Consider the following 23,161-nt stretch of genomic DNA (forward strand, 5'->3'; position numbering starts at 1 on the left):
CCAGGCTCCTGGCTCCTCGCCCAGACAGTGGTCTGGGCTGCACAGGGCTTGCGGTGGCTCTCGGGGGCGACCCCCCCCCGACGTGATCGCCTCCGCACCAGCCAGCAGGGCTGCGGCCGTCCCCGAGCGCTTGGCTGGCCGTCCCGACGCATGTGCTGGTGTGACCGCGCCGGCGCTGGGAGGGTGGGCTGAGGGCAAGTCAGCGGCCTTCCCGGGGCCACCGAGAGAGCGCCCGAGGAAGCCAGACCTGCGCGCAGGCGGCGAGGTCTGTTCCCCTCCCTCTCTAAGCCCTGTGCTCTAGGCCCGTCCTGTCTGTGACCGCAGGGCCAGCCAGGGCTGGCAGCCGGGATGGGACAGCTTCTCACGTCCTGTGAAGGGGTCTCACTTCCTGGGACAGGATGGGGACAGGGTCTCACTTGCCACGAGGTGATAAGAATAGGGCCCATCACCCTCTGAAGGCGGCGCCTGAGAAGCGGAGGAGTCAAGGCGCAGAGACCCACAGGACCTGAGCGCGCTCACCCCGGGACGTCCCGCCGTCTGGACTGAGCTGGATTCTCCAGTCCGGAGCATCAACTGTCCCGGCCTCCTGTCCAATCTCCCCTTCCACTTTCTACGTTTGCATGCCTCACGTTGGGTGAGGAGGACGTATTTGACACTTGGCACTTATTGTGAGCGCCGTCTCTTTACGTCCTGGGCCCAGGCTCTCTATCAGGACTCACAGGAATCCTTTCAGCTACTTGGCCATGGGCCACTCGGAGCTCTTAGAAAGGACAGCCCTCGGAATGAGCTCCACACTAGTAAAGGCACGCGAGGGGCAGGAACCCCGAGGAGGAGGCTCCTGCATGAGAAGAGCAGGGCCCAGAGGCAGAGGCAGTGATAGGAAAGAAGGCAGGCATCGGGGCTGCTGAGGGGCGCCCACCCCCAGAGACACCCAGGTCCAGGCCAAATAAGAGTGTGCCCGGCGACTGGGGAGAGACCGCGGGACGGTGCCTGGCCTCGTGCTGGGTACATCGGGGCTTCTCCTCTGCCAAGCTGCCCTCACCGTCCTTATTCTACTGACCGGAAGACCGAAGCTCGGTGAGGACACGGGACTTCCCCAGGACCTCACAGTCTGTGCTAACTGGCAGAGGCAAGGTCAGCTTGTCTCACTCCAAAGACTGTACACACACACACACACCCACACACGCGCACACCCACACACGCACGCACCCCCCACACACACCCCGCTCCAGCTGCTTCAGGAAGGGCCTGGGGGTCTGGCCAGCAGGTGGCGCTAGAGTCCCCTTCATGTGCCTTCGGTTTTCCCCCATCTCCCACGTGCAAGGCCAGGGGTTGGCTATTGCCAGGGGACGAACCCCGCGTGCGCATGCGTGGAAGGCAGGGGGCGTGAGCGGTGTGCGAGGTTCTGGTACAGCCCCCGCGGCCATCGCACACCCGAGAGCGGGCCACGTCTTCCTCTTCGATGAGCTCCCTGCCCCCAAACCCACAGAGTCGTTAACTGGAGCCCCCCAAAGCCTTTCCTCACTCTGGGCATTTCTGGGCCTGGCTCCTTCGGGACACTCACGTCCCCAGGGCAGGAGCGTGGCTCTTTGGCTTTTTCTCCCAGCAGCAGCACCAGCTGGACGCCTACCATGTGCTTTCTTCATGTGCACAAACCAGCATGGCCCCGTCCCGGCTCCGACCGGCCTATCCTGCTCCACCCCTACTTGCTGAAACAGCCCAGAGAGCAAACCAACCGCAGCCGGGAGGCTGGCTGTCCGGCTGGGGATGGCACGGAAGTCTCGGTGCCCGGGGGTCTGGGCCGGGGAGGGGCTGCCGCGGCTGCATTTCCTCCAGAGCAGGGGAGCCCTGGGCCCCTGGGACCCGACACCTCGGTTTCCATCTCAACTCACGTGACACAACAACACGCCCCAATGTTTCAGTTCAACAAATTTGATCAGGACACCCCAAGTTCCATGAAAACGCATCTGCTGCAAGGCGCCCCACACCAGAGGCAAACAGGGTCCTCCGGCGGGGTCCCTTCTCCTGGGAGGCACAGCGTTCCGGCCGCCCCCAGGCCGTCTGCTGGCAGTTCCCCGACTTTCGTGCTCCCGTCATCCTGGCCGCTCTTCTGGACACAAGCCCCAGGAACCGGCCAGGGCAGGGCTCCACCCGCTGTGTCCACCAGCATCACACCCTGGGGCCGGGAGCCGCGCCAAGCAAGGCCGCTCAGCCCGGCTCTGCCTTCCCAGACCACTGGTGGGGTGAGGAGGATGTTTTTGGCCCCGTCTCCGCTCCAGGACCCGGCACATTCCTCCGGTGGGTCGGAGGGAATTGTGTGGTCAGCATCTTAACAGCCCGGCCGGTCCGTGAGGCCCAGGCCTGTGGTTTGCGGCCCAGCCTGCTGGGTCATGCTCCAGTTACCACCCTCGGCCACCTGGGAGACTGGCCAGAAAGCGGCTGCGAGCAGAGAGAGAGGACTGGCCGGAGAGGGACAGGGACAGGGACAGAGACAGAGACCCTCAAATCCTGCCTGTCAAGGCTTCCTGCGTGTTAACCACTGAAGGGCTGGCCGCTCGTTTCTTTCTCAAACAGCTCTGTTTTTTTCTTTTTCTCTTTTCAGGGCCGCACCCGCGGCATATGGAGGTTCCCAGGCTGGGAGTCGAATCTAGCTACAGCTGCTGGTCTACACCACAGCCACAGCAATGCCTGATCCAAGGCATGTCAATGACCTACCCCACAGCTCACGGCAACGCCGGATCCTTAACCCACGGAGCGAGGCCAGGGATCGAACTTGCATCCTCATGGATACAGATCAAGTTCATTAGAGCTGAGCCACAAGGGGAACTCCTCTAATACAGCTCTTTTAAATTTTGCAAATTGTTTTCTAAAGGTCAGGTAATAGATTCCTTATAAGGATGTTTGCCGAGAAGGAAAAGGCCCATAAAAGAGAAAACTCCAGGCTGAGTTGTCCGCAGCGCTGAGGGAAGGTTGGCCTCTGCTCACCTGGAGCTTGGCCTGCGTCCTGCCCACATCAGTGCCTTGTCCCCATGTCACACTAGGCTAGGGGTGCTCCTGTGGTCCCAGAGTAACTCTCCTGAATGGAAATGGGGCAGCCAGGACAAGACCCCCTGAGGCCCCTCAGCCTGGGAGTCCAGGCCCTGCCCCCACTTCCTGTGCCGGACGCTGGGCTCCTGGCTGCTCTGATTCCTCAGCAGTGTCAGCAAAGGAGAAATTGTAACCAAGCCCTGCACTGTGCGCAACAGGAATGGGCCCTGGACCACACAGCCCCTGGGGAGCCCGTGTCTTGTCTTCCCTTGGGAAGGCTGAGCAGCCCTAGCCTTGGCCGGTCCCAGTCAGCCCACAGGGCACATAGTCAGCAGCAGAGCCGGAGCTGCGGAGCTGCTCTGAGGAAGCTCTGTATTCTGAGAACGAGGCGGCCAATTCTCAGCCTCCTCGCCACCACTGTTCCCTAAGCACGGATGCCGGCTCGGGGCTGGGCACCTGGAGCTCGTTACCGCTAATCCTTGTTAATCCCCAAGGCAGTGACCAGCGGGGGCTGCCAGAGCCGTGTTACCGAGACAGAAGGGGCCCTGGGTGGCCAAGACCCAAGGTCACGGCACCGAGGAGCAGGACTGTCAGGTCCTGACACGGGGGCCACCGCCCACCTTCCCGCCGTCCATAACAACTGGCAGTCAATACACCTTGGGGCGCCTCCCCACACTCCCAGGGCTGAACCCAGCAAGCGGTGTGGCAGTTGGCTCTGCCACAATCACAGGTCGTCCCACAGGAACCCAGGGGGGCAATACCAGCACCCCCTTTACAGCAAGAAGTTCACAGGATCTATTCCCAGTCAAGGTCAAGGGGCCTGGAATGGACTAGGCTGGGAAGCAAACCTAAGTGAGCCCGACACCCAAGCCAGATCGTTCCAGAAGGAAACAGCATCTCCACTAGGCTTGGGAATAGCCACAGGGGACCCTCACACCCTCCCCAGCTCCACTTGCTTCCCGGCCTCTGCTCCGGTGCCAGGTGGTGCTGGCGAGCAGAATGTGTGTCACCGGGGCAACGGTCTTCCCTGGGGGGCTGCCTGGAGCCTCCTCCTCCCCGCTCCTCTTCACTGTGGGTGGGGGCCCGCTTCCTGCCCTTAATACAGAGACTGCTGGAGCCCCCACTTTATCCGCCCCCAGAGGACAGGCTGACACATCCCCGGGATGGGACAGACCAGGCCCTGGGGCATCACCCGCTCTGTCAGCAGAACGCGGTTCTGCTTCCTTGCTGGGAACCCTCCTGTTCCCCCTTAACGCATGTCCACACCCCACTCCAAGCCCACCTCCGCTGCCTCCCTCTCTGTCTGACTCCTCTTCCCTCCTCATTCAAGCATCACCACCTCCGGGCATCCCTGCCTTGTGCCTCCAGCCGGGCAGGGCCCTCCTCTCAGCGTCCCTGCACTCTGCAGCCACTGTGGTTCCTGCCTACGCTCCTCCTGGGTGCAGAGCAGGAGTTGGGGGTCTTTGCGGGCCCACTGTCTGTCCGGATGCCCGCACGTAGTGGGCTCGAGATGAACCATCTCCCCAGATGAGTAAAGGACTTTCCCTGGCACCAGCGGGGGCTGGCGAGGTGGGGCGGGTGCAGCCAAGGATTCCACAACTTGCATCCGGCCGATTTCGGCTTCAACCTCAGCGCCAGCCTGCCAGCCCCCACCCCGGCTTAGGAGGAGGGAGGACCCCCTCCCCTGTGGCTTTCGTGGCTGTGTGTGAGTTAGAGGCCAAGAGCAAACAGCCCATCTTCAGGAAACCTCAAGCCCAGACACAGGCAAGGGCCTGGGAGTGTGGGAATCTGGACAGACAGCCACACAGCCTCAAACGGAGGACACGGATCTCTCTTCACGGCTCTGGGGGCACCAGCCCTGCCCACCAAGCTGCTGCTGGGCCCACGGGCTCCTGGGAATGCTGTGCCCTTGCACGCCCAGTTCTGGGGCAGCTTCCCCTAACCAGCTAGAAGGCAGCTGGGGAACCAGAGGGGACCGGGGGGGGGGCAGATGAGCACCCCAATGTCGGGAAGGACAGCAAGCCCCTGAGCGGCTCCCGCTCTGGCAATCCACCAGGACAGCCAGAACTGTGGACGTGAGCAAGTGGACGCCGGGGCCTGGCACTGACCCTCTGGTGGGAGGAGCAGGAGCAGGCTCAGGAGGCGAGTCACCCAGGCAGCCTGGCGGTGGCTTTGAGCACTTCCTGGGACACATGTCTGTGCTCCTGACATTGGCTCCCACCGCAGGGCTTTTCCTGAAACACCTGCCAGGGGCACTAATACGATAAGAGGTGGGGTCGTGTGTGGCAAGACAGAGGGTCCTCACTTGAGGAACGGGGTTCCTGGACACCCCAGCAGACACCCCGGGGGCCTGAGAGGGGCAGGCTCACAATGACATGTGGACGCACAGTGACAAGCTGAGGACACAGCACCTCCCGAGCTGTCCGCGCAGTCACTGGGCTGAATGGAATCTGGCTTCCCCCCCCCCGTTTCATCTACAACGGCACCCCAGCAAGTCACAGCAGCTCGCCCACAGTCATGGCCACCTTCACCCGACCCAGAGCACGCGCTGACACCTGCGGCTCACAGATGCGGAAACTGAGGCCCAGACCCTGGCCCGAGGTTTCCCCCGGCAGAGCGAGAGGTCACGACCTTGGCTTCCTGGGACCCGTCTCACTGGCAGGTGGGGGCCTGAGAACCAGGGCTCCTGGAGTTTCCCAGGAGCCACGTGGGAGGGCACAGCTCATTAACTCCTGGCCCGGGCGGGGAGCCGGGCCCCGGCAAGGCCGACCCAGACAGACGATCGCGGGGCCCAGGGACTTACGTGTCTGCGGAGCGGCGGTAGTTCTCAGGACACTCGAAGGCCAGGCAGCGGAAGCTGCCCTGGATGTTGAAGCAGGTCTCGTTGATGGAGCAGTTGTGGATGCCGGTCACACACTCGTCGATGTCTGCGGGAGACCCCGAAGCAGCACCGTGAAGGCCAAGGCCCCCCCGGCCACCCCTGTCCACGGCTGGGGGTGCCCGGACCTCCCGCCAACCAGGGTCGGGGGAGGTCAGCCCATCCTTGCCGTCTGCTGGCTGCTCTTTCATTTATAAGTGACTTAGATTTAAATCTAAATGGCTGTTAGTCACAGTTCCCGGGGCGAGCGTGATGACGGTGACATCAAACGCTCTCTGATGGCCCTGGTTTTGCAGGAATAACGCACTTGATTCTCACAACAAGTCGATGAGGCAAGGGCTGTGCTTATCCTCGTTTTAGGGACGAGCACACAGAGGTTAAGCGACTGGCCCAAGGTCACATATTTTGTAAGTGGCAGAGGTGAACTCGGAACCCAGGCAGCCAGCGCCTCTCTGAGGCTCAGAGGTGCCCTTGTAACGTCCCGGGAGGAACGAGCAGAAGCTACCAGCCCCGCTTTACAGACGAAGAGACTGAGATTTAACGGGTCCTATGTCACACCCAGTGTCCAGGGCTGGTCACTATCTGGGCCTGGGGGACTGTCACAAGGTGACCTTGGCCATGGGGAGCCGTCCCCCTTCCCACAACTGTCCAGAGCAGCCAAAGGGTGGGTTCAGGGGATGTCACCGCGCCAGAGGCATCTGTTAAGAGATGCCAAATCCTGATTGTCGGTGGCAAAAACAGCCCTGCCCAACCTCAAAGGCTGAGGCTCAGGAATGTGTTTTTGCCGCGTCTGGCAGGACCCCAGGCTGCGGTGAGGGCGCCTGGCCAGGATCAGGAAGTCAGCTGCTCTTTCAGAAACGCGAAAACAAAGCAACTTCCACCCAGAGTCCTGGACGGGCTGAGCAGGTCCCTCCCAGGAAGGCCCGCAGCTCCCTCCCCGCCTTTGATCGAAGTCCTCAAACCTTCTGACCAGGAATGACACCTGCAGAGCCCGGGGCCCCCAGCCGCAGAGGGGGTCATCAGGAAGCGGCTGGACAGACCTGACCTCTGATTCAGCCTCTGTGGCCGCTCCCGGCAGGGAGGCCCGCGTGTCCATGCCAGGGCTGCTCATTCACAAACATGTACTCAGCAGCCCCTCCGGAACCAAGTGGACCACCTCAGGTGCGGGGTGTCCTCAGAAACGGGAGCCGAGTACCAGCCGGATGCCACTTGCCCGCTTTTGGCAATGCTGGAGGCGACTCTCAAGCCCCAGCCAGACCCTACAGCCATTAGGTCCCTAAATACAGAGACCTCAGGCTTGTCACACATCCTGACTGGCCCATCCCCTTGCCAAGTGCGGACCAAGACCTTGAGACAGAGGCCCGTACCATCTGCTCACTGCTTTGCCCTTAATACCTGGCCCAAAGCAAGGGTTTGTTGAATGACTGAAGGAGAGCCTAAAGGGCAGTGCTAGGCTGTGGGTCTTCCTGGCATTGACGGCCCGTTTCCTTCACAGTGGCATCTTCCAAAAGGCTGCCAGCCCCCCTTTGGGCCCCCCTGGGGCTTCCCAGGTTGGGGCAGGAGGGCTCAGCCCTCCCGGAGGACAAGTGTGCCCGGGGGCAGGAGATCAGGACACAGCCAGGCTCCCTACCCGAATGCAGAGCCCCAGGACGGCCTGAGAGAGACCAGGGGCTCCACGTGCTCACCTTGGCAGTTGCGGCCGTTGGGGGCCAGCCTGTACCCGGTCGAGGGGCAGCTGCACTGGAAGCTTCCCGGGATGTTGATGCAGCGGTAGGAGCAGATGTGGCCCCCGGTGGGCAGGGCGCACTCGTCGATGTCTGTGACAGCAAAGCCCACCCTTAGTGTCCGTGTGGACCCTGGCCGGGCTCCACCCCCGTGGGCTGACTGAGCTGCGGCCTGGGGGGCAGCTGCCCAGGCCAAGCTGGACCCAGGGGGCCTTGAAGCGCTGGGGCTGGGGCGGCCTCAGAGGCCATCACGTGAGAAGGGAAAACTGAGACCCAGAGAGGGGATGCACCTAGCCTGGAGCCACACAGCAAGTTCATGGCATGAAGCGTGTTTGTGGGGGAGGAGCCAAGGCTTCAGGGTGACTACATGGGGAAATGTTTTGCCAGCCAAGCCCTAGTGCCACTTGTTAAATGTGTCATTAACACACGCACCTTATGCAGACGTAGGAATCATCTTAACAACAGTTGCCTAGGAGTTCCCGTAGTGGCTCAGTGGTTAATAGATCGGACTAGGAACCATGAGGATGCGGGTTCAATCCCTGGCCTCGCTCAGTAGGTTAAGACTCCCGTGTTGCCGTGAGCTGTGGTGTAGGCTGGGAGCTGTAGCTCCAATTCGATCCCTAGCCTGGAAACCTCCATATGCCACAGGTGCAGCCCTAAAAAGACAAAAAAAAAATAAAAAACAAAAAAAAAGTTCCCCTTCAGGCACCCTAGGAAGCGCTCTTAAGCCATGATTTGGTTTCCTCCTCCAAGAAGCTGCAACTGTGGGCTTAACCCGCATGTCATAGCAGAGACGGCCCAGGCCCAGAGAGGGGCTTTTAAAAGGCCCAAGGCAAGGAGTTCCAGCTGCAGCTCAGTGAGTTAAGAACCTGACTAGTATCCATGAGGATGCAGGTTCAATCCCTGGCCTCGTTCAGTAGTTAAGGATCCAGCACTGCTGCAAGCTTCGGTGTAGGTGGCCCATGCAGCTTGGATCTGGTGTGGCTGTGGCTGTGGTGTAGACCAGCAGGCTGCAGCTCCGATTCAACCTCTAGCCTGGGAACTTCCATATGCTGCAGGTGCGGCCCAAAAAAGGAAAACGGGCCCAAGGCAGAGCTGGGAATCAGCAACGTGGGTGGGCCCTGAGGCCCCTCCTCACTCCGGCATCACCTGCCCGCGCCAAGCCCCACTCAAGGTCTCCCCACACACGGCAAACACCGCCGGGACGTTTTATTTCACTACAGAAAAATCCAAGGAGAGGGTTTGCTCCTTTGCAAGCCTTACTCCATGATGGGTAGAGGGCATCCTACGAAATCTCGGGGGAGTAAAACCAAACCACCCGCCAGGCAGAAGGGGGGGGCGGGGACAGGGACAGAGGCGGAGGTGCTCCGGCCTCCGCCCAGCCGGAAGCCCTCACCTTCGCACGTGGTCCCGTCCACGTCGCTGAGCTGGTAGCCTCGCCGGCAGTAACACTGGTAGGAGCCGTAGACATTGGCGCACTCCTGGCTGCAGGGGCTGCTGTGACACTCATTCACGTCTGAAAGAGAGAAGGTTCCCCGCTCGGAGCTGCGTCACCCATCCCTGGCCGGCCTGTGACCTCCCTCGCGTTAACACATAGGCAGAGGCAAAGCCTTCCAAGTTCAGGGATCAGACATCTGCCCAGGGTCACCGCAAGAGAGACAGACCCCAAGGGAGAGAGACCTCACGGCTGGGGGATTGGGCATCTCCCCACCCCCACCTGCTTCAAGCCACACGGTCTCTGGGCTCTGGCTCCTCTGGGATCTGGCTCCTCTGCTCACTCAGCAGGGATTGGCCAACTTCCGGCCCCCCACTTGAGTTTGCAAATAAAGTTTTATTGGCACCCGGCCACGGCCATTCGTTCACCAGGGTCTGTGGTGGCTTGGGCCTCACAACAGCACGGTGGAGCTGTCGCAACCCAGAGGTGGCCAGCAAAGCCTGAAAGATGTCCTGTGTGGCTTTCAGGAAAAAAGCCTGTCCATCTCTGGCCCAGGAGTGTCTTCTCACATCTGTTTTCTCCTAATTCTGAGCAGCCAAGACTCTCCACTAGCCTCGCACCCCCTGTCTCAGCCCTGAGTCCCCCCACACACTTGGCTGCCACCTGATCCCCTATTCACATGCTCACCTCCGCCCCATGTGGCTTCTCACATCCCAGAGACACTCCCTGAAGGCAGGAACCTGGGCAGGAGGCAGTGGAATAATCTGGCAAGGCTGGCCAGGCCCTGGTTTTATGTCCACAGTATGAACTAGACAATATCTGTGTTAATCAGTGGTTTAGGGGCAACCAGGGACAGCACAGGTCACCAATATAATAACAATAATGCCAGCAGCCTCCGTACGGGAGCACTCTGACTCGTCCTGGGCACTGTGACAGACAATACGTCACAGGCGTCCCCTGGGTTCATACTCACGACCCCCACGGGGTGGGCCCTACGATCCCCATTTCACAGATGAGGACACTGAGGCCCAGAGACACTAAGCTACTTCTTCAAGGCCCTAAGAATGACAGAGGTGGGATTTGAAGCCAGGCCCAAGGGACCCCCAGGCCTGAATCTTGTTTCCTGCCCTTCCACGCATGTTGGGTCTGGTTCCTGGGGACAAATCCCAGCATCTCTGGGGAAGCCTAGCGCCCAGGAGTCCCTCGCACTGTCCATCCTCCAGGCCGAGAGCTACAGTCTGGGGGGCATCCGGGCACATCCGATTTTTGTGCTCATCCCTCTTAATGCAGGATTTTAAGAGCTGCTGTGTCTTGAGTCTGGCTCACAGGTCACCCCCGGGGCACTGCACTGCCAAGAAGGGGGCTTGATGGGCCACGTGAGGAGTTGCCAAGGGTGGTCCAAAGCGCTCCGTTTCTACTGACCTCATCACCTACTGCCCGCAGAAGATGTGACGTCTGCTGAGCACCCACCATGTGCCAGGCCCTGCGCGGTTCACCTATCTCAGTCCATCACCACAGGGGGCAGTGTTATCTGAGAACCCCAAGACTCTCGGCACCAATAATTCGGTCCAACCCACCCCCCAACACAGAGACCCAACCAAACTTCAGCATCACCCAAGACCATGACCCTGCCTGGGGAAGCTCAACGCTGCCAGAGAAGTTACTGAGGGTTCCGGCCCGCATCAGACTACAGGCCCTGACTCCCTTTTTTCTCAGAAGCATGTACTTTAGCAAACCTGCGAGTACATATCCTTTCTCTGTCCCTTCGAGGTGTATCGTTAGCAACCCCGGAGCATCTTTCTAAGGACCTGGGAACCCAGCCTTTGAAATGCGATCATCAAGAAGGGGAGGCCCCACCCCCAGACGCGGCAGGAGGGTCGGAGCCAGTGAGCAGACGGCTGGCCTGACTGCACCAAACACTCCCCTAACAGCCTTCAGCACTGATCCTTAACGCACTCGGGCAGGTGACAAGCCTGCGCTTTTTGTTTCGGTGGAGCTGAGGTCTTTCTCCTCTGCTGTAGTAGTCTAAAGCCAATCCGTCTTACCACTTTAAACAAGTGTACCGCTTTTGTTTCTCTTTGTCACAACCACCCATGTGCCCTGTGAGGATGCTGAGGCAGGTGAGGGCAGCCAGGCCCCAAGGGCATGTCGGTGGCGGGTTGGATGCCCCCAAGCCCCAGCCTCCCCGCCACATCCACGCAGCTTCTGCAGCCAAGTCGCCCACCCCCATGTGTGCAGCAGATGTTATCAGCTGGGCCAAGGCCCAGGGAAAATCGAGGTGAGCTGTCGTCTCTGACAGGTACATTTTTAGAGGCATTTTCTCTGCTAACACGTCCTTTCATATGTGCTGGGGCACAGGTGTGACGCAGTCCCAAACGGGTCTGCAGACGGGCAGAGTGGTGAGTTTCCCCAGGAGGCTGCAGCTTGGGGAAGGATGAGGTCTCGGGGCACCCCCTGTCCCCCACCTTCACAGGAGCGGCCGTCAGAGGAGAGCCGGAAGCCTATGGTGCAGCTGCAGTAGTAAGAGCCCGGTGTGTTCTCGCACTTGTGGCCACACAGGCGCCCCGGGTAGCGCCGGCACTCGTTGATGTCTGAAAAGAGCAGGCAGGCGGCTTGGGCAGCGTCCTCCCTGGGCAGCCCTCAACCCTTGTCCCCCACTTCCCCCGGTCTCCTCCCAGAGAAAGGCACTGTGACTTGTCCCAAACACAGGACGAGTCGGCAGGGGAGCCGGGACCACACCCGGCCTGTTTGCCCACTGGGCAAGCCTCGTGCCCCCTCCACGATGGCATGTCTGGGCACATGCCCACCTGCCAGTCCTTCACCCCAGAGCCCAAAGGAGGAATCTGACAAAGGTGCCATGGGGGTGGGCGGGGCAAGTGCCAGCCTCCCCTGAGCACCCCGGTTTGGGGATAGGATTTGTTCTGGCCACTGTGCCATCCTGGGTTCTCTCTGCCCTGGGTGAGCTCCGGGCCGTGCAGGTCAGCAGTGGATCTCTGGGGAATCATCAAGCCTCTGGAGCTTTTATAGAGTGGACTGTAGTCGCATAAAACCCAGGAGGTCCTGGGCCAAGCAGAGCACCTGTTCTCTAGATGGGGAACCTGGTTCACGCCCGGGGGTGGGGGTGGGGGTGGGGGCTCCCGAAGAGCCTCAGGACTGGCCAGCTAGAATAAGGGGGAGTCTCCCGACTGGGGTCTTTTCTCTGGGACTGTCTGCCCTTGGCATTTGCAGAGGTGAGGAGCAGGCCTCGGTCACTGCAAAGGACCCCAGGCAGGTCTCTCCGGGGCATCACCCGGCCGGCCCCCTGAGCAGATGGCCACGTACCCACACACGTCCTGCTGATGCCGTCGAAGTAGTAGCCGGCCTTGCACTCACAGCGGAAACTTCCAAGAGAGTTCACACACATGTGCCCCGGCCCACAGGGCTCAGCGGGAGGTGAGCACTCGTCCACATCTTGCAAAAGAGAAAGAGCCAGTGAAAAACCTCGTGTGCGTGTGCGTGTGTGTGCGTGTGTGTGTGCGTGTGTGCTGGGGGGGGCTATGGGGGGGAGGGCCTGCCCTGAGATGATCAGAAAGAGGGGCACGGAAGGAGCCCACAAAGCAGCACCCGTTGATTCTTCAACACAACGTCACAGAACACCTGCAACGTGCCAGCCCCAGGCCAGAGAGACAGCTGCCTCTACTTTGGGGGGCCCCTGCCCTGGGGGGCAGGCAGGGACCCTGGTGGAGGCTATGAAAGTGCTCAGGGGGCTATAGGGAGGGGACCGTCCAGCCAGGATCTGGGCAGGCTGGGTGCACAGGAATGCACAGCAGCTGAGGAGAAGGCCGCACGTGAGAGCAAAAACCACACGGAGAGAGAAGGGCAGGGCTGGGCGAAGACTGACTTGTAAGCAGGGCCACCTGCCCTCTGCCTGTCACCCCTGGGGAGCCATCACCAGGGCTGTGAGCAGGGAGGGCAAGAGAGCCTGTAGCTCAGGATCCACTGGACAGAACGAAGGGGCAAAGCCGCTGGCCGGGGCTGGGCTGGCATTCTACTGCACCAGTCCAGGCACTAGCCAGGAAGGACCAGCCACGACGGGAGGGATGGACAGGGGTCAACAGCTCCCTTTGGGGAACTGCCCTCTCCTTCCAGAGAAGGAGGGGCTGTGCTGGGAGCAGATGGGAACGCCCACTTCAAACACGGTTTTCTTTTTTAATACCAACCAACACAGCGGGTTCCCTCCTCGTTGAGATGGTAGCCACGGCCACAGTTGGGCACGTTCTTCTGGCATGTGTAGGAGCCTTCTGTGTTGATGCAAGTCTGCCCAACAGGGCATGGGGCACTGATACTTAGACACTCATTGATATCTACAGGGGGGAAGAGAGAGAGAGTGGTCAGACCCGGAGGGCTTTCCCAAAGCCAGTGCCTAGACGGCCAAAGAAATCCCAACCCCCTCTTTATAAAACCACAGACGGAGTGACCATGACGCCGCATCCTAGACCCCTCAGCAGCCTCCTCACTGGCTCCCGATTTCACCAGCACACCACACCTAACTCCCACCTCCCTGTCCATCCTCCTGCCCCTAAGCCCCCAACCCCTCCACGGTTCACAGCACCGCATCCCCAGCCTGGCACTCCAGGCGCTCTCCTGTGTTCACAGACGCCTCACCGCGACGAGGGTCTTCCCTGAGCTGGGCAGGGGCTCAGGGGGACGCGGTGGCCGCCCCTAGGGGCCAGCCCTGTGTCCTGGGCTCCTCCGCCTCCCAGCCTCACTCCGGCCGGTCTCTCCAGCCGCTCAGGCTCCAGCCCTAATAATACTCCGATGCCACCTCTGTGCCTTCGCTCACACGGTCCCTGCCCGGGAAGCCACTGCCCCTGGCAAACACACCTCTCTTAAGCTACAGCGGGGCCCCCTGGGCCCGGCTTCCTCCCACATCCCTGCCCCCATTCCAGGCCCCTTCGGACCTGCACGGACCGGGGCAGGGCAAGGGCTGCTCTGAGGTCGCCCACTGACCCGCGGGCTCCCTCCCTGACTGGACCAGCCTCCGATGGGGACCACGGGGTGTTCACTCCCCTTTGACGAACACACGCCCAGCAAGTACGGATCAACAAAGCAACAAGAAGGGGGTTCCACATCGGTTCGCGCCTCACGCTCAGACTGGATGCAAAGCCACAGCGATGGAACTTCCCACCAGGGGTGGTCTTCCAGAAGGACCTCAGGTTTTAAGAATCACTGGTTTGACACTTAGAAACACCTGGGGGGTGGGGGTGGCGAGGGAAGGGGGTGATGGCAGAAGGTCAGCTGTGCTTCTCCTCTGGCCACCAAGCTCCACCCTCCGCAGACAAAGGGGTCAGCCTGCCTTCCTCCTTGTCCTTTATACTGATGGTCTCACGGGGGCAGCACTTTACAGTTTACAAAAGTGTTGACCCCATTACAGCCCTCGACCACCACCACTAGCCCGCAAGATAGGCAGGCCCGGGATTGTCATCTGCATCTTTTTTGGCCACATCCGAAGCACGCGGAAGTGCCTGGGCCGGGGAACGAACCCGGGCCACAGCAGCGACCTGAGTCACTGCAGTGATCACGCCAGATCCTTAACCCGCTGCGCCACCAGGGAACTCCTATTATCTGCATTTGAGAACCAGGAAACTCCCTGAACTCAAGGCTGGAGTTGGGGTTCACTCAGATCTAAAACCAAGGTCTCCTGCCCTCCAGCCAGGACGAGGACCCTGAAATCTGGGGTGGGCAAAGCACAGCCCGCGGCCAGTGCAGCCTGCAGCCTGTGTTTTTCAACGCAATTCTACTAGCGCACAGCCAGGTCCCTTCTCTCATGTGGCTGCAACAGAGACCCGACAGTGGGCGAAGTTGATGTTTGCTCTCTAGCCCCACAGAGGAAGAGCTTGGCGGCCCCCACCCTGTATCAAGAATAAAGGCAGCATGTAGACACACTCCTGCTACCTTCCCCAGGGCCACGAGCACGCCAATCAGACCTATGGTTCCCAAACTCCGGGCCGTGGAACCCTGGGGTCCCTGGAGATATCACAGGCTCCACGGAGAGGGGAGCCCCCAGGCGCTGTGCTCCACCAGATAAGGACCAGGTGAAGAAGGCAGGAATGAAGGACGGAAAGAAGGGGTAGGAGAGTGAGCAAACGGGACGGGCAGACAGAACCGATGCGGGGAGCCGGGGACCCAGATCGTGCAATCTCTCCTCTCAGGGGATCACGTGGGGCAAGCCCGGGTGATGCCAGCGGCCGGGGGTGGGGTGGCATGGGGGTGGCGCTCTCTTTGTTTCACCCAGTGATCCCGAACCCAGGACCCTCAAACATCTGGAGACCAGGGTGGGTCCATGGTGGGAAGCCTGGGGCTGGCCTCTTCTCTCATCCCCACTAAATCGGAAAGGGAGGTAGGTCGGGAGGTGGGGAAGGGGGATTAGAAGACAAAGAAGAAGGAACATCTGGAGAAGACAAGACGTGAGAGTCGCAAGGCTCTCGGTGACCAAACCTCAAGGCCCCGGGACATTCAGACAGGCTCTCGGGACCCAAGGGATGGGTCCAAGAACTCTAGGAAGATGGTTCCGGCTACACACGAGGTCCCAGCTTCCCACCACGGGTCACGCTGCCGCCCACGGAGACGTGCACACCAAAGACCCAGGACACGGGGCGGGGGGGGGACCGCCCTCCCCCCGACACCCATCCTGACACTCTTCTCTTGATACACTTTCTCCCTGGAAAGGTTTACTTTGGACCAGGCAGTCATTTTTTTTAAAAAAATGACAGAGAGGTAATGGCATGAAATGCTGTCAAAATACATGAAGTAGGTTTAAAAAAAGAGTGGCTGAAACGTCTGCCCCCCCACCTCCTTTTCGGCTGCCTCACCACACATGCAGTTCCTGGGCCAGGGGTCAGATCTGAGCTGCAGTTGTGACCCAAGCCACAGTTGCGGCAATGCCGGATCCTTAACACACTGGGTGGGGCCAGGGATCGAACCTGTGTCCCAGCGCTCCCAGGACGACACTGACCCCGTTGCGCCACAGCAGGAAAACCTATCTGGTCCCATTTGTAATAGAAAAGAAAAAATCTAGGATACACAGACATTGCCGAGCAGGGGAGAAGCTTTCCCTTTCTGCACTGGGGTTTTGCTTGCTTTTTTTTTTTTGCAAATAAAGATGAATATAATTTTTGAAATAAAAAAAGGTAATTTCTATGAAGAAAGAATCCCGAACTTGGTGGCAAGGACTGTGGGCACATGAAAAGCGCCCCGCCCCCGTGCCCCGAGTGTTGAGATGAGGGCACCTCCAGGAGCCACGCTGTGGTCTCCGAAGCCCCTGGAGACCCAAGTTCAAGAGGCTGGGCTGCCGCCAGTCCTGGGTCCCGGGCTCCTGCTTTTTCCCCTCCCCCTGCACAGAGCTGCACCCCATAGTGGGTGGGGGCAGGGGGAAAAGGGGCCGGGTGGAGACTTGCAAAAATGCTCCGTCTTGGTGGAAACCAGACTGATTCTGCCATGAGTCGGGGTTTCCATCGTCCCTGGAGCCCCTGCGAGCTGCAGGTCTGGGCGGGATCCCCTGCGTCCTGGCCCGGGGAGAGCTGTCAGCCTCCCACTCACCGGCCCCCTCCTTGCAGTGACGACAGCCTCGCAGGCAGAAGGCTGGCGAGGGGCCAGCCGCAGCCAAGCTGAGGCCCCCACAGCTCAGACGCCTCCCACTGAAAGGAGAGTTTTAGGGACAAAGACTGGGGCCGGGTTCAGACCAGCTGAAGACAGAAGTTCCGTTTGTCTTTAAATGTCCTGGGAGGGAAAGGAAAGGGGGAAGGGCTTTGGGTCTAAAGCACCATCTCAAGTCAAAGATCTACAGACTCATCGGCAAGAGGGTGAGAGAGAAAGAAGACAAATTCTCCATCCTTTGCTCCCAGCGGTGCCTGCCTTTCAAGGCGGGTGAGGGGCAGCCCCAGGGAGGCTGGTTCCTGACTAGTGGCCCCTGCGGCTCAGATCAGGGGAGACGTCTTTCTGACCTCAAAAGGAGGACCCAGAAGCTTCTGCTGAGCAGAGGGCAGAGGGCAGCCCCACAGACCAGGACTCACCTCCCCGCAGCATGCAGTGACCCAGCCAGGTGGCTGGCGGGGACACCTGCAGGAGAAAGCAGGGGCCACCTCCTGTTTTCAGAACAGGCCACTCTGGCCACCGCAGCCCCCGCCCTGCCACACGCGGCCTCGGCAACTTGGCCGGTCTCAGCCAGACCTTCCCCTTTTACTCAATTCCGTGGGGTTTTCCTTCATTTCACAAGGACCCTCCTCTGACAGCAACGCCGTATTTTGCCAGTTTGCCCCGTTTAAGTGTACAAATGAGTGGCATCCAGCCCTCTCTCAGCGCCTCCCCCGACAGAACGCTCGCGGCATCCCAAGCAGAGCTCCACCTGGATCGCCATCGATCCCCCGGGCCCCCGGGTCCCCCGCAACCACCGTTCTACTCTCTGTCTCTGCAAATCTGACGACTAACACAGAGCACCTTTCAAAACAATTTTTTCCAATACACAGGGCACTTCACAACCACCTTGCTTAAATCCTTGTCTCGCGCTATGGTGACTGGTCCCTTTCTACAGAGGAGGAAGCTGAGGCTCAGAGGAGGTACGTAAATGACCCCAAGTCACTCGGTTCAACCCCAGGTGTCTCTGACTTCAAAACTCAAGCTCTTTTCTTTCTACGTTTTGGCCGCACCCTCAGCATGTGAACGTTCCCAGGCCAGGGATCAAACCCGAGCTACGGCAGTGATCCTTAACCCACCAGGCCACCAGGGAGCTCCTAAACTCAAGATCTTATAACCACCAAGGACTTAACAATAGAGCACAGGGAACTAGCTTCAACATCTTGGTAATAACCTATAATAGAAAAGAATCTAAAAGAGAGTATATGTATATCATATATCTAACTGAACCACTTTGCTGTATGCCTGAAACGAACACAACATTGTCGGCCAACCATATTTCAATAAAAATGAAAAAACAAACATAAAGAAACCTCAAGCTCTTTCGTCCAAACCAGGGGTTGCTAAACGATAGCCCCGGGGGGCCAAATCTAGCCTGCCACCTGTTTTTTGGTCAATAAAGTTTTACTGGGACACAGCCCCGCCCACTTGTTGACACATCCGTGGCTGCTTTCCAGCTGCCACGGCAGAGCTGAGCAGTCGCAACAGAGACCACGCGGCCCACGGGCTCTGACTTATTCTGCTATCCAGCCCTTCACAGGAAAAGCCGGCCGACCCTCCTTTGCCTCATGCGGTGCCCGAGTCTAGAGACACTGCGCAGCATCACTGGACCCCATGAGCCCCGGAGGCAGTGTCTTACCAATACAGTTGCCTAGAGCATCTTGTATAAAGCCACTCTTGCACTGTAGCTTGGGTCTGCAGCGGAATGATCCCAGAGTATTCTGACAGATAAAATCGGGGAGGCAGTTATGAATACCACTCTCACACTCGTCAATATCTGGTACATCATAAAAAAAGGAAATGGTTAGCAAGAGTCCTGCCAGAAGCATCGTAACAACATGCTAACATCACAAGAAAGTTCTTCTTTTCATGCTCATTTACCCAGACTACAACCCCAAAGCATTCCAAGAGCGAGGTCGCATACAGAAAGGACCTTCCTTAGCCAAACAGGGCTCATGTTGCTACAGACTTCAAACGCTTGACTTTTTTCCCCGAGGCTCTTAGGATGCAAATTTTCTGTTCTACAATAAATAAGCCAGGCATTTTCCTGGCAACATGTGGTTTGATTTTGTTTTGTTTTCACTTCGGGCTAAGTGCATGTTTCGTTTAGATTATAAAGCAATGAGGATCTTAGCGGCAATAAACACCGTCCCCATAAACGGGTTCATTCTGAAGTCCGCGCAATCTTCCAAATATTAACAACCGGGACTGTCGTGATTCCACATGTTGGCTGCCCTTCCCTTGAAGTTCACGGCTGTCAAATGTTCAAAAGTGTGTACTCAGCTGGCTGGGCCCCTGGGTGCTCCGGGTCCAAACCGCCCAAGGCATCTGCAGGGGTGGCGGGGACCGAGGCGGCCCTCGGACGTCACGAGGGTGTGACCTGCTTTGGAGCTGCCCTCGTAACTCAGCCGGCATTTTTCACACAAGTGGTTTTGTCGTTCTGAAGGGCTGGAAACCCTCCACAGAAAACTATGTTCTAACAGATCCTCATCAAAGGCTTATCTGCCAAATAACATCTATGGTTTGGCGGGGAAAAGCCAGCAGCCAGAAATGTCATGTTTTTAGGCAGCGGAAGGGATAGGCTTTGAACTTCAAGGAAGCCTGGAATCAGATGGGAGGCAGCTGTTGTGCAAAAAAAAATACATTTTTTTTGATAGAAAGCACATGTGAGCACCTGAAATTCATCTCTGATCTGGTTTTTTTTTTTTGTTTTTTTGTTCTTTTTGGCTGCATGCACCCGAAGCCCACAGAAGTTCCCCGGCCGGGGACAATCAAACCCATGCCACAGCAGTGACAATGCCTGATCCTTAACCCACTGAGCCACCAGTGAAGTCTTTTTGGTCTTGTTTTTAAATGACTGTTCTGAGCCTTTTCAGAAATCCACACTCTGACATTAAGTCAGCTTTATGGAAAAGACGGTGAACCTTCCCCAGTAACGAGGCTGGCTGGTGCCCAAGGCAGCCACGGGGGCACAGCCCCAAGGAGCCCAGACCCGGGGAGCCCACTGCCACCTTCCCATCACGTCATCTCTACTCCTGGGGGGGGGGGATGCGGTCTCCAGACTCGGAGCCTGTTATACCTTTGCAGTCATTGTCCTCCGTGAGCTCATAGCCAGTCCCACAGCTGCTGTCGCGCTGGCAGCGGAAAGAGCCCACTGTATTGATGCACGTTTCTCCCAGCCGGCAGTTTTGGCTGCCCTTGATGCATTCATTGATATCTAGGAGAGACACAGCGGTAACCAGCAAGAACTACGGATCCTCGGGCTTGATCAGAAGGAACATTCCAGAAGACACAGTGGGATCGGCTCACTGCATCCGCCAAGTCCCCCACGCACGTGGGAGCTCAGGCCGGGCGCCGAGTGGCGTCCTGCGCGCTCACCATCACCGCGAAAGCAAGAGCAGTGGGTTCTCTCCCCTGCTGAGTTTCAGATCTATTGCTCTTTCTGAGCACCTGCTAAGCAAGTGCCAGGCCTTGTACTGCACTTGTCCAGAACTTGAACCGCAGTCGTGGGCTCACCCAGAACCGGAACCTCAGTCATGGGATCGCCCAGAAACTGAACTGCAGCCATGGGATCGCCCAGAACCCCGTCGCCTCCCCATCTCCTCCATCTCACAGATGAGGAGCAAAGAGAGCCTGGGGGCGTCCCCGGGGCCATTCAGCAGATCCCGGATTCAGAGCCTGGTCAGCCCCCAACCCCAACCCCAACCCGCTCCCCCGCGCAGTGTTTATATTCCCCTGGATGAGAGCCGGGGCTGGAAGCAGGCGCGGCAAACCCCAGGGAACGCTGGGGAGCCAGCCCTGGGTCGTCCCGCAAGTGGGGGTCAGGCAGAGGCAGAGGCTCCCGAGGGCTGCGACCTGCCGTCCCGCTGCCACCCGGAGAGCGGTGGCACTTACCTTCGCAGGAGACGCCGTCGGGGAGCAGCTGGTAGCCCACAAAGCAGGAGCAGACGACCTCCTGGCCCGTGTCTCGGCACTGCTGCTTGCAGGGCCCACCACCTGGAGGCAGAGCAGACGTGAGCCGAGGCAGAGCACCCCAGAGACCTCTTGGTCTTACGGTGGCTTGGACGAGGCCAGAGCAAGGGCCCCCAGGGTGGACTGACACAGCAAGGCAGGGTCCCCAGGCTGGAGCCCCCTGCAGCCCTCACGGCACCCCTCCTCCCCCAGGGGGACCTCCAGGGTCTGGCTCTGGCACCTCCGGGGCTGCTGCTTCAGGTCCCAGTCCTGGCCTGGCAACTGGGGGGTGGGGGGTGGCGAGCAGGAGGGCTCTGGAGGCTGAGGTGGAGCCTCAGGGGCAAGACAGATAAGAGGGTGATGCCACCGCCCAGCACGGACCCGGAGAGAGCGGGCCCCGGCCCCAGTACCCCAAGTCCATTGCCGCAGGCTCAGCTCCACCCGCTCACCTGGTACCACCCCTCCAACCACGCTTCCTGCAGGGCAGCCAGCGTGATGCTCCGAGAGCGAGTCTCATGGGAACAACCCTCCACCAGGTCAAGAGGCCACGAAACAAAGTGGCCCACTCCTCCAGCCTCCTGTCGCTCCCTGCACCCCGCCCTCCCCACCCACCCCCAGCCCACGCAGCCAGTGCCCAGCTTCCGCGGGCCTGCGGGTCTCCTCTCCCCCTGCCCCTCTGTCGATGTCCCTTCCCGGGCAAACCCATCCTCGCCCACGGTGAACCTGCCACCCCTCCCCCAGGAAGACCTCTCTACATCCCCCAGAGCGGATGACGGGTCTTTCTGGGGCTCCCTGCCCCCCATCCCCAGGCCTCTGTGCCAACTGTCACTGTACACCAACCACTCCATCCTGTGATTCAGTGAACGCCCAGCCCCCAGGCAAGCCACCAAATGAGTTTGTGGAGCAGACCTGCCAGCCCAGACATGCGGGAATGTTCCATAAACGATATTACAGCTGGCACGGCTGGAGCTCCGGGACACAAAATGAAGTCACACTCACCCCCCTGCCCCAAGGGGCAGCCTGGGGCTTCGCACGGCCCCTTCTCTACAAGGCCCCCTCTCCCTGGCTCACCTACCGGGCCCCAGCTGGGGGGACAGGGAGGAAAGGACGCAGAAGGGGGGACGACAGGGATTTACAGCTGACTCCCAGCCAAAGGGCACATCGCAAGCCCAATGTCACGCCCCCAGTGAGCAAGCATGGACCCCCCCCCCCCACAAGCGTCCCTAACCACGAGCTGGCAGGTCCCGTCTCACCTCGGCAGCGGTCATTCAGGTAGGGGTCCTCTTGCTCCTCCTCGATCTCAGAAACCTTAGCTAAAGGGAAAGAGGCAAAGACACGCCGTCCACACACAGTGCCTGATTGCTGCAGAGGAAACTCCCAACGCCTTCTCTTCTCGTACATGTCAGGCAGCGCCTGCACGTCCATCTGATGAACGGCTCAGTGTTCATTTTATCCTTTTTAAAAACAGAGTTACCCTCACAAAGACAGCTGAATCACTAAAAAAAGGAGGGTGGCTCAGTGGGTGAAAGACCCGACCAGGGGAGGATAGGGGTTCAATCTCTAAAAAGACAAAAAAAAAAAAAAAAAAAAAGCATATCCCCAGCGAGTTCCCACTGTGGTACAGCCAGTAACAAGCCTGACTAGTATCCGTGAGGATACAGGTTCGATCCCTGGCCTCACTCAGTGGGTTAAGGATCCAACATTGCCGTGAGCTATGGTGTAGGTCGCAGACGCAGCTCGGATCCCACGTTGCTGTGGCTGTGGTGTAGGCCGGCCACTGTGGCTCCGATTCGACCCCTAGCCTGGGAACCTCCATATGCCGCAGGTACGATCCTAAAAAGCAAAAAAATAAATATATTAGTAATTCTGCTGCGAATTTCAGTATAACATTGCTTCTTTAGATAATCAGATTATGTATAGTATTCCAAAAAAACAGTCAGTCTAACATTACATATGCTAACTATGCATAAAGCGTTGTTTCTCAGGGCTTTGAAAATCATTCAAAGACCTCTTCGAAAAAAATTTTTATTTAAAAAAAAAGACGCCTTTGGCGGAGGTGGAACCAAGACACGGTCTTGAGGGTTTGAATCTTCTCGGGCTGGGAGGCTGGAGCCCCTCGCTCAGATTTCACCTGGGGACTCTCCATTCACTCGGGGCGTTCCCTCCCAGCAAAGCCCCAGGCCCTGGCACGTGCCAGACACAGGCCAGGGTGCCCAGACCCCGCCTCCCAAGGAGTCACAGTGACAGGGCCCCAGTCTTCCGATCTGTAGAATGGGCGCAACCAAAGGAACCTTCCCAAAGGAGAGGGGTTCCTTCCCCATCTGGAGCCAATTCTTGGATAACTTATAATGCAGATTATTAGGAAAACCAAGTTAAGAAAACAGATATACACGCTCCGATTTTACATTTAGATTAAACAGACATAAGCTACTCCATCAAATGCTCAGAGGCGTTTCTGAAAGCTCACTCTCGATT

At 58.9% G+C, this 23,161-nt stretch overlaps 1 protein-coding gene across 1 annotated transcript in view; it reads right to left on the reverse strand.

Moving 5' to 3' along the window:
* Positions 1-23,161, reverse strand: part of FBLN1 (fibulin 1) — an 88,874-nt gene that overhangs the window by 36,926 nt on the left and 28,787 nt on the right. The window contains exons 5-14 of the mRNA XM_003125955.7: positions 21,940-21,999; positions 20,630-20,731; positions 19,815-19,952; positions 18,375-18,512; positions 13,264-13,407; positions 12,386-12,514; positions 11,530-11,655; positions 9,026-9,145; positions 7,591-7,722; positions 5,831-5,954 (exon numbers count right to left, since the gene is read on the reverse strand). Of these exons, the coding sequence (XP_003126003.3) occupies positions 5,831-5,954; positions 7,591-7,722; positions 9,026-9,145; positions 11,530-11,655; positions 12,386-12,514; positions 13,264-13,407; positions 18,375-18,512; positions 19,815-19,952; positions 20,630-20,731; positions 21,940-21,999 (1,213 nt within the window). The remainder of the gene's footprint in view (positions 1-5,830; positions 5,955-7,590; positions 7,723-9,025; positions 9,146-11,529; positions 11,656-12,385; positions 12,515-13,263; positions 13,408-18,374; positions 18,513-19,814; positions 19,953-20,629; positions 20,732-21,939; positions 22,000-23,161) is intronic.

The sequence above is a fragment of the Sus scrofa genome, chromosome 5 (genome assembly GCF_054392235.1).
Source record: "Sus scrofa isolate SSC_HxYL_T2T_F1_AM1 chromosome 5, Sscrofa_HxYL_maternal_Yorkshire_Landrace_v2.0, whole genome shotgun sequence".
Classification (NCBI taxonomy): domain Eukaryota; kingdom Metazoa; phylum Chordata; class Mammalia; order Artiodactyla; family Suidae; genus Sus; species Sus scrofa.